This window comes from Musca vetustissima, unplaced genomic scaffold (assembly GCF_032173495.1).
Source record: "Musca vetustissima isolate MV318-11 ecotype Yass unplaced genomic scaffold, APGP_CSIRO_Mvet_v1 utg4636, whole genome shotgun sequence".
Classification (NCBI taxonomy): Eukaryota; Metazoa; Arthropoda; class Insecta; order Diptera; family Muscidae; genus Musca; species Musca vetustissima.
The window spans coordinates 426,759-445,163 of NW_026882924.1; the positions used below are offsets into that span (position 1 = coordinate 426,759).

An 18,405-nucleotide genomic window follows, 5' to 3' on the forward strand; every position below is an offset into this window, starting at 1 on the left:
GCTAGTCGAGATATGACGATCGATATACTTAAATGTGGGTCTAGGACCAATATTTCGCTCTTGGGGCTGCACAAAAGCTATAATACTCTGACAACATACTTGTGTAGGGTATAAAAACCCCGTCTCCAGATTCACTCCAGTAGATGAGCGAATTGCTATAACCCGAATTTTTGGGTCGAAAAAATTCAGCAAACATGAGGAAACATCAGACAACGGCATGAGGTTGATTGACTGCATTTCTCCCGATCAAACAACGAGAAATAATATTGTGATAGGCGGAAGGCATTCATCCAGTGTTTTAGACATTCGATCGATACGAGGAGCGGATATCGATTCGGACCATTATCTTGTGACAGCCAAGGTTCGCAGTCGTCGTTAATGGGGCAGCAAAGGTGACACGGAAACTCGATGTCGAAAAATTGCGGACACAACAGATACCAGAAGCCTACTCCGCTCATCTTACCCACCAGCTTGACGAAAGCACTCCTTGTCCCGATAATAATATAGGGACAAGGAGTGTCGTAATGCCATCGATGTAAAAAACGCAGCGTATAGGGCAACCCTGCAGACAGTAGCAACACGCAGTGCGATGGAGAAATATCGGGAGAAAAGGAGATCGGGCACATCTTCATATAGAGATGAATATGGAAACCTGGTGACAGATACATGTAGCATGTTGGGGATCTGGAAGGAGAAGATACACCAGAACCAATAAAAGATGACGGTATAGATTGTATACCACCTAGCCAAGATGAGGTCAGAGTAGCAATTAATCGGCTAAAGAACAATAAATAAGTGCCGATGGATTACCAGCCGAACTATTCAAGACCAGTGGTCAGGAGCATGGACCAGCTTATTAATACAAGTTGGTTAGAGGAATGATTGAAACCACAGCATCCTGTGTCCCATGCACATAAATGGAGACAAGGCGATATGTGTCAACTATAGAGGAATTCGTCTCTTCCCCATCGTATATAAAGTGCTATCCAGCATGCTGTGTCAACGACAGAAGCTAATGACTGAAGCTAAATGGCCTGGCAAATCCACCATTGACCATATTTTCACTCTGCGCCAGATCCTGGAAAAGACCCACACATCGACACATTCCAACTACTCGTCGACTATAAAGCCGCATTTGACAGCCCAATCCGTTCAGAGGTGCTTAAAGCCATGTCTACGTTCGGCATTGCTGCAAAATTAATACGGCTATGCAGGATAACATTAACTGGCACAAGGTCAGCAGTTAAACTCGGAAAGCGGCTCTCGGAGCCCTTCAATGCCGAATGAGGATTCAGACAAGGTGACAGTTTGTCGTGTGATCTTTTTAACATCCTGCTGGAAAGGGTCATACGAGAGGCAAAGGTGAACAGAAATGACACCCTGTACACCAAACAGCATATGTTACTTCCGACATCGGTGACATAGACGGTGACAAAGGGTCGAACATTGCGAGCGATAACAGCCACCTTTGAACAAATTGAGAAGTCTGTCAAAGTGGGACTGGCAGTAAATGGCTAGAAGGCCAAGCTGATGGTATCAACGCCCGGGATCTGTGTCTGTGTCGAGAATTTTTAGTTTTTTCGACTGTCAAAAAGGTTTAAACGTCGAAAACGCCATATACCTGTATAAAATGTAATAAATGTAGTAATCGTAATTTATTTGAATATTAATGCCATATACGGTTATTTTCAAGAATATATATTATGTTTACATATATCTGACTAGTCTTTAGTTGAACTGATAAAAAATTATAAAATTTTTGGAAAAGAAAATTTTGAAATTTAATATGGATTTGAGTAAAGGATATGTAGGTATTTTGTCAAAAACCTAATGGTTTTGGATGGGTTTCCGACGTTTCTGACGTATGTATTATACGTCGGAAATTTATGATGGACCATCTATGATCAACGCGCAAGACGTCCAGTAGACTCGGATCAACTGTGGATCTTGAGAACTATAGCTTCGAGGTAGTCAAAGATTTTATGTACCTTGGTACCGCCATAAATAAAACGAATGACATCAGTTTTGAAATTCGGAGAAGGATTGTGATGGTCAACAGATGCTACTATGGCCTAAGTAAGCAGTTTAGAAACAAGGCCACCTCCCGCCAGACCACACACACTTTACTAGAAGCTGATACTACCCTGCTGTTATATGGAACGGAAGCATGGGTACTTGCGCAAGTAGATGAGACAGCTTTTGGAGTATTTGGGATAAAAATTCTTCGAAAGATCTATGAGCCGATCTTCGTCGACGGTGAATATCGGCGTCGAATGAACCACGAGCTTTACAATTTATACGCGGACATTGACATAGTCAGACTTATCGAGCTGAAGCGACAACGGTGGCTAGGCCAAGTTGTGCGAATGGATGAGGATGCCCGAGCCCAAAAAGTATATAAAAATGAGCCTACTAATGGAGAAGGACAAGACCACGAATTCGATTGAAAGATCGTGTGGGAGATAACATTTCGGAGCATGGCCTTCCAAATTGGAAAAGCTACGCACAATACCGACGCTTCTTTTTATACCCTTCACCACACTGTGGTACAGAGTATTATGTCTTTGTGCATATATTTGTAACAGGCAAAATGAATCGAGATAGACCCATGGTTCCTTTTGAGAATATGTATAGAATCACTTTCTTAGTCGATTTACGTCTGTCCATCCGTCCATGTATTTTTGTGAACAAAGTACAGGTCGCATTTGTGATCCGATTTGGATGAAATTTGGCACAGTTCACTTATTTGGCCCAAGGACGAAACCTGTTGATATTGGAGAAAATCGGTTCAGATTTAGATATAGCTCCCATATATATATTTTTCTCCGATTTAAGGTAAACGGTGCACTAAAGTGCCTATTTATCTTTCGATTTTCACGAAATTTGGCATAGGGGACTGTATTAAGTATATAACAATGTGTGTTAAATTTCGTGAAAATCGGTTCAGATTTAGATATAGCTCCCATATACATTCTCGTCCAATTTTATGTAAATGGTGCACATAAGTACCCTAATATGATTCGATTTGTACGAAATTTTGCATAGCGTACTAAGTTAAGTCTAGAGTGATGTGTGTTAAGTTTCGTAAAAATCGGCTCAGATTTAGATATAGCCCCCATATATATTTTTGTCCGATTTTAGGTAAATATTGCACCAAAGTCCCTATATATCCTTTGATTTGCACGGAATTTGGCATAGGGTACTGAATTAAGTCTATAACGATGTGTGTTAAATGTCGTGAAAAGTACCCATTTATAGGGTATTGAATTAAGTCTAGAACGACGAGAGTTAAGATTCGTGAAAATCGATACAGATTTAGATATAGCTCCCACATGTACATATATATTCGTCAGATTTTACATAAACGGTGCACCAAACTCCTAATGTTTTTCCATTAACACAAAATTTTGCGTTTTGTTGAAATTGGTGCAGACGTAGCCATAGCTTCCGTATGTATTTCGAACTGATTGAAATTAAATTTTTAATAGTGCTATAATGGTTTTCCAAAAATTTTTCCCATGGTACGAAGATGGCTCCAACTCTGCCCGAATGAAATTAAATTTATCATAGGTTAAAAAAAGGACATGAGTATGTTCCTTCGAGGGAACATTGCATGCAATTGTAAGGACACATATGTACAATAAACCCAAAGTGGTGAAGGGTATCATATAGTCGGCCCTGTCCGACTTTACTACTTTCCTTACTGGTTTAAACTCGACTTATGGAACATATGCTCTGTCACAAGAATTTTTGTAGAATATTTTATGAGGACTATTAATCAGCGTGTATCTTCGTAGAATATTTTTCGAGGTCTATTATTTCTTATCCTGTTTTAGTTATACTTACCCATGATACCGGTTTTAATGATTTAAAAACTCGCCATTTAATATTTGTATTAATACAAATCATTTTTTTTATTTATTTTTAAATAAATTGAAATACTAAATAGGCGACAAAAAAGAAAGTATTTGATTTTTTTTTTTCGAAAATACATCATCCGGTTTTTTGTGGTTTGTAACTCATTTCTTTATTTCATAATTTCATTTCAATATAATTTGAAGATAATATTTACATTAATTTTTATTTTTTTGTTTCATAATAATGATATGTATACACAGTTACGAATCTGCATCGTTTAATGTCTCTCTAACGGTAATAGTTTCATTTTGGAATTTAAATATTTTTTTGAAAACATATTTCGTTACAATAAAGATATGTTTGTTGTTGTTTGTTTGTATATAACGTCAAGTAACATTTTACATATAATATGTATTGTTGTATATGTATAATAGCGAAAAATTCTCTCTAATATTTGAGGGGTGTATATATTTATTTTTAATATTTTTTTTTAATTTTTAAGTAACAGCAAAAAAGTTTTAAGAATAAAGTTGTTTTGTAAAATATTTAGTTTTGTTGTTTCTAACCACTTGGTATTTGATATGTATTTGGTTGCATTTTTCATTCACATATATATAGGATTCTTTCATTACTTTTTTCGGGGGAGATTGTTGCGGGGTACTTTTTATTTTTTTTTAATTTTTTATTTCAATTTGTTTTCATATTACATTGCTAGAAAATTTTGTTTTTAGCATTAATTTTGTTTTTGTATTTTTTTTATTATTCATAGATTCGTTTAGGTACTTATAACTCTTTTTTTGCATTAGTGAGACTTTATTCGGTTTTATCTGGGCGGGTTTATAGAAAGTAACTAAGTTCTGTTTGTTTTTGTGTGTAAAAATCCAAGAAAATAAATATTTTTAATAAAAAATAGGATTCTGTTTTTAATTTAGTGTTTCAAAATTGTATGCTACGTTGGGTTATTTTGCATATATAGGTTTTTTGTTTGTTTCATAATTTTTTTTATACTTGAGTAGTTCCATATAACCTGCCTTTGATATAATCTTCCATTTAACCCGTCATATAAAAAACCATTCATTTTGTTTATAAAAATAAGTTTGGTTTGTCCTCAGATTTGCTATCATTTCGACCAATTCCCTTCTTTATTTGATTTTTTGGTTTTTCTATTCATTCCTTATATTTTTTTTCTTAATTAAATATATATTTAATATTTGTTTTATAATAAATAACACTTTGAATATTTGATATGTATCGTTTTCGTTTGTTCTTAGTGGACTAATATTTTCTTATATATTTTTCCATACGTTTTATTTTTGTATTTTTTGAGTTTTTTGGTTTTGGGTTGCTTGCTACGTATCACGACATCAAGAAGTTTTGAAAAGAAAAAAAAATATATATATATATATATATATATATAGCATTTATATTTAATGATTTAGTTTTTGCTTTAGTTGTAAGAAAATATTTCGGGGTTTGTTTTGTATGATATTCAGCCGTATAAATTTTGTAATAAATTAAAGCATATTTTTAGGCGCAATATTGTGGAAATTTCAAGGCTGTTGGTCTATAATGTATAATAATAAAAATATGATAAGAATAATTTAACAAATAAAATACTATATTATAATTCAAATTAAAATAAAATAAAATCTTTATTTTATATATAAAATGAAAATAAGATCTTTATTTTATATAAAATAAAGAACATAATAAAAAAAATTAAAGGAATAAAAATTTAAATAAAAAATAATAAAACAACAAAAATAATTAGAACTAATTTGATTAAAAGACGACTAAAATCCTCACAGTGCCGATTAATTGGTTTTACCGTTATATGCGGATTACACTTGATCGTATTTTCCAAATACTAAATTATAGCCAATTTGATTGAAAAGTTGTCCAAACTCCCTAAAATATGGAAATGAATGGATTCGCATTGATATGACAATGACTGACACGGAAATTTCAAGATTTATTGTATTTGTTGGACTATAAAAATAACTTATATATCTACAGATGACTAAGGTTCAAAATTTTATCATTTGGAATGCCTTTTATGGGCTTCCGTATATGACAGAACATGTATAGTTTTTTAATCAAACATAGGGTTTCTATCAACGGACTTTCAAGGCTCTGGAGGTCTTATAAAAAATATAAAACATTTTCTGAATTATAGATTTTTTCATTTTCTCAAATATTAGACGGACATGCATAAATCGTCATAGAAAGTGATTCTATGCATATTCTCAAAAGGAACCATGTGTCTATCTCCTTTATTTTTGCCTGTTACAAACATATGCACACATATATATCTACAGATGACTAAGGTTCAAAATTTTATCATTTGGAATGCCTTTTATGGGCTTCTGTATTTGAGAGAACATGTATAGATTTAATATCATACATAGGGTTTCTATCAACATAATATTTTCTACGGACTTTGAAGCCTCTGGAGGCCTTATAAAAATATAAAACATTTTCTGAATTATAGATGCAAGATCAACATATATATGTCGTGAAGACGCATAGGAGTCTTCACGACATAAATGAATCTCCACAGAGCCTTCTGTGATCAGCTAAACCCCAGCAGTGGTCCTTGATGTTAGCTACTTAATTGCAGTGACTACCTAAAGTCATCTTCCCCTGTGACTTCTAAATCAAGCTATTATTTAACAATAGCTTCTGAGATCAGCTATTCTTATATAGCAGTAGTTTCTGAGCTTAGTGACTCTAATGCCGTGAGCTCTGTGACCCGCTACTATATATTAGTTCCTTCTGAAATCAGTTACTTGCTAACAGTGCCTTCTTAAAATAGTGACCTCTGAGACCTATTACTGTGCATCACTTGTCAGCTACTTTCAGTGGTCTCTGAAGTTAGCTACTCTATAGCAACGACATCCTGAGGCCATTTACAGCAGTGCCTACTGGGATCAGCTCTCTCTAACAGGGTTGATGAAATCTATTGCCGTGATTTCTGCAGCTACTGTATATCAGTTGCCGCTGAGATCAGCTACCACACAGTAGAAACCTCAAAGTGGCCAGTTAATTTATAGCAGAAGCACCTGAGCTCTACTCCTCTCCTACTTTTTTATTGGCTTCTGAGACCAACAACACTTCATCAAAGGTCAAATACTCTAAGGTCAGCTACTCTATAAATGTAGCCTTTGGGGACAGATACATTGCAGATGATACCTGAGGCAAGCCACTGTATATCAGTTACCGTCTGAGATCAGCTAGTACATAGAAGAAATTTTAGAGTGACCAGTTAATCGTTATAAGTAACTTCTGAATCCAGCTAGTTTATAACAGCAGCTTATGAGATCAACTACACTATATCCGAGGCCAAATACTCTGAGGTCAACTACTCTATAACAGTAGCCTCTGGGGACTGGTTCGTTGCATGTGATATCTAAGGCAAGATACTATATAGCAGTTGCCTCTGAAGTCAGCTACTGCAAAGAAGAAGCTATCAGGGGTCAGTTACTACTATAATAACCTTTAACGCCAGCTACTATATATCAGCAGCCTATGAGGTTGGTCAGGTACACTATAAGAGTAGATTATGGAAAGGTCAGCTACTCTATAAATGTAGCCTCCGGGGATAGATACATTACAAGTGATACCTGAGGCAAGCCACTGTATATCAGTTATCTCTGAGATCAGCTAGTACATAGAAGAAATCTTAGAGTGACCAGTTAATCTTTATAATTTACTTCTGAATCCAGCTAGTTTATAACAGCAGCTTCTGATATCAACTACACTACATCCGAGGCAACTCTATAACAGTTGCTTTTGGGGACTGGTTCGTTGCATGTGATATCTAAGGCAGTTGTCTCTGAAGTCAGCTACTGCAAAGAAGAAGCTATCAGTGGCCAGTTACTGTTATAATAACCTTTAAGGCCAGCTTCTATATATCAGCAACCTATAAGGTTAGCTATTATATAGAATTGGTCAGGTACACTATAAGAGTAGATTATGGAAAGGTCAGCTACTCTATAAATGTAGCCTTAGGGGACAGATACATTACAGGTGATACCTGCGGCAAGCCACTGTATGTCAGTTACCTCTGAGATCAGATACTGCAAAGAAGAAGCTACCAGTGGTCAGTTACTGCTATAATAACCTTTAAGGCCAGCTTCTATATATCAGCAACCTATAAGGTTAGCTACTATATAGAATTGGTCAGGTACACTATAAGAGTAGATTAAGGAAATTTTTAATTAAAAATAGTCGACTACTGTACAACAGAGTTATAAGAGATCGCTACTTTTCACCACAAAACCTGTTACTATAAAAAAGATACTTTATATTATTCTGTACAAAGCCTTATATTACCGTATTAGAGTTAATAAAAGTGAAATATTGGAGATCTTTTATAGTCATCTATGGAATTTTAATAGGTTTATGATCTTCTATATACAGTCAAAATTTCAAACGACACCGTTTCCCGAGAAAAGTTCTGCCCTTTATTTGATATCGTTTATGACGATATATCGCTTATAGAGGTCAATTCCGCTGGACGTTATAACATTTTCGACTATATATAGAGGCCAACTACTCTAAGACAATCTTCTATATCAGAGGCCAGCTACTCTAAAAACGTAGCGCCTATGGACTGGTATTTTATAGCAACCATCATCTATATAGCAATCATTATTGCAATTAGCGCCAAATAGATTTTTTTATATCACAATTACACTTATTTTCGAGCTTTAAGTCGGATATACAAAAAACCATTTAAAATTTTTTCAGAATGGATTTTGAAAATCAAAATAAAATTTTACAAAACAAATACAATTCATTTATCAATACATATTAGATTTTGAAGATGTCATTTAAAATCTGAATTTTTGGGTCAGCTTAGATTAATGAATGAATTGTATATGCTCCGTACATGTTCAGAATACTGATACATTTAAAAGAATGATTTCTTAATATTATTCATTTTTATAAATTAAAAAATAAATAGTTTTCTTTGCGTCAAAATTTCCACAAAATTGCTTTTAAAGCCTTAAAAAGATCTTGTGTTAAAGGCTCCGTTTTTTTGGGGGGTCAGCTGTCTTCAATTAATTACAAAATTTATTTAAATTGTAATTGATTTGATTTTTTTAGTTAATAGTGACATTCAGGGATTTATTTATTACTCGATACAATGGAGATATTAATGGACTTGGGTATCTTAGTGCTGATCGTGGATAGATTGCCAAGCTTTCATTCATATATCATACATTTCATGAAATAGCTTCATAAATTTCATGAAAAAACTTCTGATTTGTTATACTTTAGTTTTATTGCGGAGTAAATTTTTTATATATTTTTTTCTCGAAATTTAATAAATAGGCTTTCCATTATAAACAAAATAATAATTAACAAAAAAAATTATTTCATAGATATAAAAAATTGTCAAATAGTTCTTAAACATTTATGATATGTATTGAGATATATTTGTAATAAAAGAAATGAGAAAGTAATACTTCATATTGAAGAAAAAAATATTTTTTTTAGATTTTAATTTGTTTTTAAATTGCAAGTTTTTTTTATAAAATTCTGTTTTTTTTTTTAAACAAACATTTGCCAGACTTATGCATCTACATATTCATGATATTAGGAAAATTTATGAACGTTTATGTTTGGTTTCATTTCTTGTTTTTGTTTTTTTGGTTTTTCATTTGCAAACTCTAAACATTTAATTGAAATACACATGTATTTTAAATATATTTTTCTTGGTATTTTTTAATCTGTTTTTTATTTTGTTTTTAGTTTTTAATTTACTTCTTCCATATCGACTTGCACACATTGAAAAGAGAAATATATTTTGAAAAGTTTTGTTTAAGCAATATAAAATAAATATTTTTTTTTTCAAAAATATTGAAGAAAATATATTTTGTAAAATAATGTGTAATCACATACATTTTTATTAAATAAAATGTAACATAGTTTAAATATTAGAATTGGGAAATTTAGTTTATGCGAATGGTTTGATTTTTCACCTTCCTTTTATAGAATGGAACTAGTTCCATGATACAGTTCCTTAACTCCATATAGTTCTGAATTTAATTTTTTATTTTGAATCTCTCTTTTATAAATACTCATTAAGTTTTTTAGTTCAAATACTTCCATGTTGGTGAATAGAAAAACTAAACAAATGGTGAATACATAATAGGGAATAAACTGTTTCCAATAAAGGAACTAGATAAACTTAAGAGTTGGAACTAGTTCCTATTGCTCCTTTCTCGGAATATTTCCAAATGAACAAACGACTAATTCTAAGAATACATGTCTTTATAAAAATTCTCAAATTTTTCAAATAATTGTGTTCCAATATTTCGCGAAATTTTCCTCATCATATAATATCTTTATGGAAATTGACAAATCTTTTCTATAATTTTGTTCCTGTTACTCCTCTTGGAAGGATAACACCGTCATCTTACTCGGTTAGTTGCGTGGTTTTTGCATCTTCCCATGTAAGATTATTTTGTCTTAGTTCTTGGATAATAGTTTCTTGTTCGACCTCGATTTTTGGATCCTTCTATTTAAGAGTCATTCTGGTAGTGCTGTGGACATTTTTTTTAGATATGCCCAATCCATCTCTATTTTCTACATTTAATCTGCTTTGGTATGGGTTCCTGGTTCGTTAGGTTCCACAGCTCTACGTTACCTATGGTGTTGGGCCAGAATTAGGGATAAGTAAAGTGACTTTCGACTAATCGATTAATAGACTTTTTGTATTGAAAAGTCTAAAAGTCGAAGTCGACTTTTGGTACTTGAGATAATCGCAAAGTCGACTTTTCAAGATCGACTTTCGATTTTCTTCATAAATACTTGGTTTATTACCATAAAGCCGAAATTGCCCGAGATTACACATTCCAAAACTTTAATTCATCTGTTGACAACAATTCTTATAAAAAATTAAATTTTTAATCGAATTTGCTTTAATTGGTAAAAGTCGAAAATTGGTTTTGAACAGGTTTGACAAAATCGAAAGATCGAAAAGTCTAAAAAACCGACTTTCGCTCAACTACATATCCCTAGCCAGAATATTATGCATAAGATTCTGAGGCATATGTTTATAAATACCTGTAGCTTTTACGTGATCGTATTTGACAGAAGCCGGCTATATACAGTTTTCGAATATGTTAAGCTTAGTTCTATAATTAATAAAACTAAAAAAATTGTTGCCCAGCAGTAAGAATAAACATTTTGTATGAAAATAATTTGAAATAAAAGTGGATTTTTTTGTGCTAGTAGGGTAAATGTAGGGAATGAAGATAAAACAACTCATAAAAATAATACTGCATTATGTCACCAGGATGTCTACACTACAGATGACGTTTGAGTTCAATGTAGTGTAGACACACACACCTATTCTTAAAAGTCGATCTATGTGTGATATGATGTAGTGAAGACTCAAACCATGAAGTAACAATGTTGATGAGATTGTTGTTGAAATGAAGATGGTGCTGCTGTGTAGCAAAAAATCCACTCCTAGAAAAGATCCATAAAATTATTCTTAAATAAATCCACGTATAGAAAATGCCCTTGAAAAGTATTTTTGAAATAAAATTCTTGCAAAGTATTCTTAAATAAGTCACAGGAAAAATCCTTGAAAATATTTTTGAATAAATATACGCCTGTTAATGATAGCTTCTACGTACGTGATGGTATTTGAAGGAAGCCCTATAGCAGAATCGGCTATATACAGGCTTCGAATATTTTAAGCTTGGTTTTTCTATAATTAATATAACTAAAAAATGGATATGGATATAAAAAAATAATTCTAACAAGTATTAGATTATTTTTCAAAATATATTTCACTTAACAGGGTGTGCGGACAAACCGATTGAATCGTTCCTTCCGTTTTTATTTATTTATTTTTTTCAATTGTAGTAGTTTGTTTGAAATATAACTTTTTATCATTGATTTTTTTTAATTTTTTTTCTTTCGATTTTTATATATTTTATTTAAACCAATTATTTTTTTTTATTTTTTTATATATATTTAAATTTTAAATATTTGATAACAGGCTTTCTTTGATATGTTTTCGTTACATGTTTTGTAATATTTTGTTTAATATTTTTTCTATTTAATTTCATATTGTTTTTGTAAATTTAAAATAAACAATTATCATAGATACGACATTGCTATTTCTCTCTCGGGGTTTTACTTAGGGGGTTTTTTAATTTTAATTTTATACTCCTTTCAAGGGAAGTGTGTGTGTACGTTTTAATTTTATTATTAAAATAATAAACAAAAACATATTTTTTATAATTGCACATATTACTAAGATTTGTTTGAGGGTAATTTTCAATATTTTTTAATTATTATTTTTCTTTTCCTTTCTCTATAGGGAATTTATTTGTTTTCCATATATATAGCTGCAGGGCTTTTTGGTTTTGGATGGTGCTAATACTAATATATACTAAATTTTTTTTTGTAGTATTTTTTCGTATTTGTATTCTAAAAAATTAAATCAAATCAAAAACATTTACATATATATTTTCTTAACGTTTGTTTTAAGTAATATATGGAAGGTTTAGTACTGATAGCATCTAATTTGATTTTTTTATTTTTTTAAGGAAAAAACCACACATTTAAAGAAAACCATTTCGTGTTTTGCCATTTAGCAGTATTGAAACATTAAATATTTTTTTTTTTTTTTTTTGAAAAATCAAAAATTATAAGGAAAAATATTAAAAAAAAAAAAAAATAATATTGTGTATTTTTTTTTTTTTTTTTTTTTTTTTTTTTTTTTTTTTTTTTTTACAAATAATTTATATTTTTGTTGTTTAAAAATTAATAACACACTAAAAAGGGATTGGTTTTGAAGGGATTCTAGTTTTAAATAATTATTATTTTTTGGTTTTTTTTCATTGTTCTTGCCGATCCTGCTTCCGCATTTTATTCAAATTTACACATTTGAATTGAGATTTTTTGTTTGTTCTTGATTTAGATGTAATTTTGTTCTTGAGTTTCAAACAAAAATTGAGAATTGTGAAATTTTTGAGATGTATAGAAGAAGAAGATTAAATTTGGAAATGTTTTTTTAAGATAACAAAAAAATTTGCTGATAGACAAGAAGCAGCAGATGACGGCAGAAGGAGGAGAAGAAGAGAAGGAAATTTTAAAAATAAAAATTAAATACCAATAGAAGTTTACGTAATATTATAAATACTAATATTGATAACAAAAACATTTTTCAAAACTAAAAGTAATAAAAATTAATTACATTATTTCAAAACTAAAAATTCCAATTTTTTTGTTGATTTTTTTTCAATTTTTTTATATGAAAATTCTGTAATGCTGTAATGTATTTTATTTTGTTCTTATTCATATTTAACCACTGTCATACAATAGCCACCAATGAACCCCCATATTTATTGGGAGAGGGGTTTAATAGTAGCTATCATATGGTGTGCCTAAATATGAATAAAAACTTGGATTAATGGGTTGGGCATGTGCATAATAAAATCCAGAAGCCGGATCTGGTGCTACTCAATCTAAGAAACCTGTATTAACCAATTTCTCCAAAAAGAACTTCACATCACCCAGTTCAGAATCTTTAATGCCCAATGATTTCAGCATACCCAAGTCGCCATTTTCAACGGCCATAAATACAGAGCGTAAATGTTCCAAATCGGATCTGAAAAGAAAAAACAAACAAAAACAAATTTTATTTAAAAATTTAAAATCATTTAAATAATAATTCAAAATGATTTTTCTGCCACAATAATTCTGAAATAAATATGTATGCGGTAAACCATTTTTAAAATTTAATTGAAATATTGAGACTCTCCGCAATTTTCAAAAACCTGCAATTGCACAGTAGGAAAAAATAATTTGAAATAAAAGTTGATTTTTTTGTGTCCCGTAAATGTACATAACCCTCTCCGCCATTTACATAACCCTGCAATTGCACAGTAGGAAAAAAAAAATAATTTGAAATAAAAGTTGATTTTTTTTTGTGTCCCTTTTTGTCTGATAGATGTGTCGATATCGATGGTATATGTAGTAGGGTAAATGTAGGGAATGAAACAAACACTCATAAAAATAATACTGCAGTATGCCACTAGGATGTCTACACTACAGGAGATGTTTTAACTCAATGTAGTGTAGACACACTCACATATTCATAAAAGTCGATCTGTGTCTGATATGTAGCAATGCCTCAAACCATATACTAATCATGTTGATTGTTGGTGAAATGAAGATGGTGCTGTGTAGCTAAAGTATTCTAATAATTCCACGCTTAAAAATAGCTCTTGAAAAATGTTTTTTAATAAAACCACGCCTGGGAAAAACCTTGAAAAATGTTTTTAATAAAACCACGCTTGGGAAATCCTTGAAAAATGTTTTTTAATAAAACCACGCCTGGAAAAATCCTTGAAAAATGTTTTTTAATAAAACCACGCCTGGGAAAATCCTTGAAAAATGTTTTTTAATAAAACCACGCCTGGGAAATCCTTGAAAAATGTTTTTTAATAAAACCACGCCTGGAAAAATCCTTGAAAAATGTTTTTTAATAAAACCACGCCTGGGAAAATCCTTGAAAAATGTTTTTTAATAAAACCACGCCTGGGAAAATCCTTGAAAAATGTTTTTTAATAAAACCACGCCTGGGAAAATCCTTGAAAAATGTTTTTTAATAAAACCACGCCTGGGAAAATCCTTGAAAAATGTTTTTTAATAAAACCACGCCTGGGAAAATCCTTGAAAAATGTTTTTTAATAAAACCACGCCTGGGAAAATCCTTGAAAAATGTTTTTTAATAAAACCACGCCTGGGAAAATCCTTGAAAAATGTTTTTTAATAAAACCACGCCTGGGAAAATCCTTGAAAAATGTTTTTTAATAAAACCACGCCTGGGAAAATCCTTGAAAAATGTTTTTTAATAAAACCACGCCAGGGAAAATCCTTGAAAAATGTTTTTTAATAAAACCACGCCTGGGAAAATCCTTGAAAAATGTTTTTTAATAAAACCACGCCTGGGAAAATCCTTGAAAAATGTTTTTTAATAAAACCACGCCTGGGAAAATCCTTGAAAAATGTTTTTTAATAAAACCACGCCTGGGAAAATCCTTGAAAAATGTTTTTTAATAAAACCACGCCTGGGAAAATCCTTGAAAAATGTTTTTTAATAAAACCACGCCTGGGAAAATCCTTGAAAAATGTTTTTTAATAAAACCACGCCTGGGAAAATCCTTGAAAAATGTTTTTTAATAAAACCACGCCTGGGAAAATCCTTGAAAAATGTTTTTTAATAAAACCACGCCTGGGAAAATCCTTGAAAAATGTTTTTTAATAAAACCACGCCTGGGAAAATCCTTGAAAAATGTTTTTTAATAAAACCACGCCTGGGAAAATCCTTGAAAAATGTTTTTTAATAAAACCACGCCTGGGAAAATCCTTGAAAAATGTTTTTTAATAAAACCACGCCTGGGAAAATCCTTGAAAAATGTTTTTTAATAAAACCACGCCTGGGAAAATCCTTGAAAAATGTTTACGAGTAAATCCACGCCTGGGAAAATCCTTGAAAAATATTTTTGAATAAATCCACGCCTGGGAAAATCATTAAAATATGTTTTTTTTTTTGATAAATCCACGCCTGGGAAAATCCTTGAAAAATTATTTTAAAATAAACCCACTTCTTTTTTTTTAAATAAGCCCAAGTACTTGATTTTTTTTTTTGAAATAAGACCAGGTACTTGATTTTTTTTTTAAATAAGCTCAACTACTGGATTTTTTAATAAGCCCAAGTCTAATATATGTTTAAATAAATCCACTTCTAGGAATAGTCCTTGAAACATATTTTTAATAAATACACGCCTAGGAATAGTACTTGAAAAAAATATTCTTAAATAAGTCCATTCCTAGAAATAGTCCTTGAATACTATTTTTTAAAATGTCCACACAATTAATGGTCCTTGAATAATTGTTTTAAATAAATCCTCGCAATTAATGGGCCTTGAACATTATTTCTAAATACATCCACGCCTACGAATAGTCCTTGAACATATTTTTAAATAAATCCTGTCCTTAGATAGTCTTCGAAAAAGAATTTTAAATTACTCCCCCGTCTTTGAAATATATGTGTATATAAATCCGCACCCATAGTGCATTGTATGTATGGATATTTGCATGTGTGTCCCTTACAACAATAAAACTGTCATATGTATGTAAACCCTTATAACCTCGCCATCATGTTCATATCGGCATAGCTCCGACATCATGTTCATCAAAGTTAATTCCGCTTTTTGATTCTTAGAAATTTGCGTTTATGAAAAGCTCCCTTCACTCCAAACTCAAAAAGGGTATGCTAATTAACAGTTGCCATAGACCACAATATTTTGAAATATACCAGATTAATTAGAGGAATAAACTCGATTGAAAGGGACGAAAAATAATCCGCAGGATTAATTTCCACGAAATAAAGTAAATGGCGATTCGTTGAGAGGATTATAAAAGTTGAATGGGGATTTTGGGGAATGAGGATATAACAACAATAGATGGGTACAGGAATAATGATTTTAATTTGATATAAAATTTTCAAAGGGATAGGGTTAGGTTTTTGGGATAATAAGATGATATCATAATAACATTAAATTCGGGGAACCGGATTGGATTTATTTTATATCTTAATTGGGTATTTTTTAATAGATATTACAAAATAGGGAAAAGGGATGGAGAAACATAAAAAATTAAGGGCTAAATAAAATCTAAGGGAATAAAAGCACATTGATTCAGAATATTAAGCTCACAGAAGGAGTGCAATGTTCGCAAGAAGTTTTAATATAAAATTTTCATTTGCATGAATTTATAATTTTTGTTTTAGTGGATTTTGAAAAACTCCACAATATCCGAGTGTTTTTTTTTTTAATTCAATATTATTTTCCATGTACTGTTCCCTCCATATATATATGTTGCTACCAATGGGTTGGTAGGATAAATATAGGGGAGGAAAACTAAAACTCATAAAAATAATTCCTCTGATTGCCACCAGAATGTGTAGTTTTTATTCGATGTATTGGGTAGTCGCCTTGTGAGCCATCGTTAGTTTTTATTCGATGTTAGCGAAGACTCAAGCCATGAATAACCATATTGATAACATTGTTGGCGAAGTAAAGATGGTGTTGTGTGCTGAGCATAATTTTAAAACAAAGTCTGCTCGAAGAAAATTTCAAATTTAGGTTCCCCCTTTTTTCATTGCTGATTTTAGATATTTGGCATAATCTTACAAAAAAGTTTTTTCTTCAAGAAATGTATCAAATTGCCACCAAATTTTAAATTTTAATATTTAAACACTCAGTCAAGGAAGCGTAACCATTTTTTGACTTCATAATTCAATAGTGTTTTCCTAGAAGTATATTTTACTTTTTAATGAAGTCCATTATAGTCTTCCTGAATAGATTGTATATTTTACGCTTTTGTAACGCTCTGAAAGCTTTTTATCCTCCTCCATAAATTTTTCATTAAATGGAAATTCACAATTGCGGAACGCATTATTTTTCCTCATTCATATCCTTTATATTTTTATATTTCCCACACTTGAATATTTGTGTATTTATATTTTCACATTCTTAACGAAGCATATCATTTCAATTTGTGCGTATTTCCTACCACTCTCATTCCTTTCTCATTAAATTATATTTCATGCCTACCATTACCATTTTGAATTTGTATTTAGTTCCATGCGGCGTTCAATTTACTCCGCCAACTTACCTCATTAAATGCAATGCTGCACCGAAATCTTCAATCGTTTGCGATTCACTTAAGGCAATGGCCACTTTTTCTACACCACCCAAGGGGGAGAGGGCATCACGAGCCTTACTGCCAAAGAGCTTTTCCAAATAATTGGGTCCATGTGAAGCCAGTAAACTTTGCAGGAATGATGCGGTTTCTTCTACCGGTGGACGTTTGGCTGGAAAGAGAAAAAATTAAAGGGAAATTATTATAAAATTTGAGATAAATGAAAATCATCAAGTTTATAGGCGTATTTTTTTAAAGAAAATTATTAGGCCACCATGAGGCCATAGGCGTGGATTTTTTAAACAAATTTTATGACCCATCATCAAGGCCATAGGCGTGGTTATTTTTAAAGACATTTTATGAGCCATCATCAAGGTCATAGGCGTGGATTTTTTTAAAGAAATTTAATGAGCCATCATCAAGGCCATAGGCGTGAATTTTTTTAAAGAAATTTAATGACCCATCATCAAGGTCATAGGCGTGGATTTTTTAAAGAAATTTAATGAGCCATCATCAAGGCCATAGGCGTGGATTTTTTAAAGAAAATTATTCACCCACCATCAAGGCCATAGGCGTGGACTTTTTAAAGAAAATTATTGCACCACCATCAAGGCCATAGGCGTGGATTTTTTAAAGAAAATTATTGCACCACCATCAAGGCCATAGGCGTGGATTTTTTAAAGAAAATTATTCACCCACCATCAAGGCCATAGGCGTGGACTTTTTAAAGAAAATTATTCACCCACCATCAAGGCCATAGGCGTGGACTTTTTAAAGAAAATTATTCACCCACCATCAAGACCA

At 31.6% G+C, this 18,405-nt stretch overlaps 1 protein-coding gene across 1 annotated transcript; it reads right to left on the reverse strand.

Moving 5' to 3' along the window:
• Positions 1-13,253: 13,253 nt before the first annotated feature.
• On the reverse strand, positions 13,254-17,773 carry LOC133329653 (IDLSRF-like peptide; the record flags this gene model as incomplete). Its single annotated transcript, XM_061538129.1, has 2 exons — positions 13,254-13,498; positions 17,575-17,773. Coding segments are annotated over 2 exons (347 nt in total), but the record flags the coding sequence as incomplete, so codon positions are not given.
• Positions 17,774-18,405: the final 632 nt, after the last annotated feature.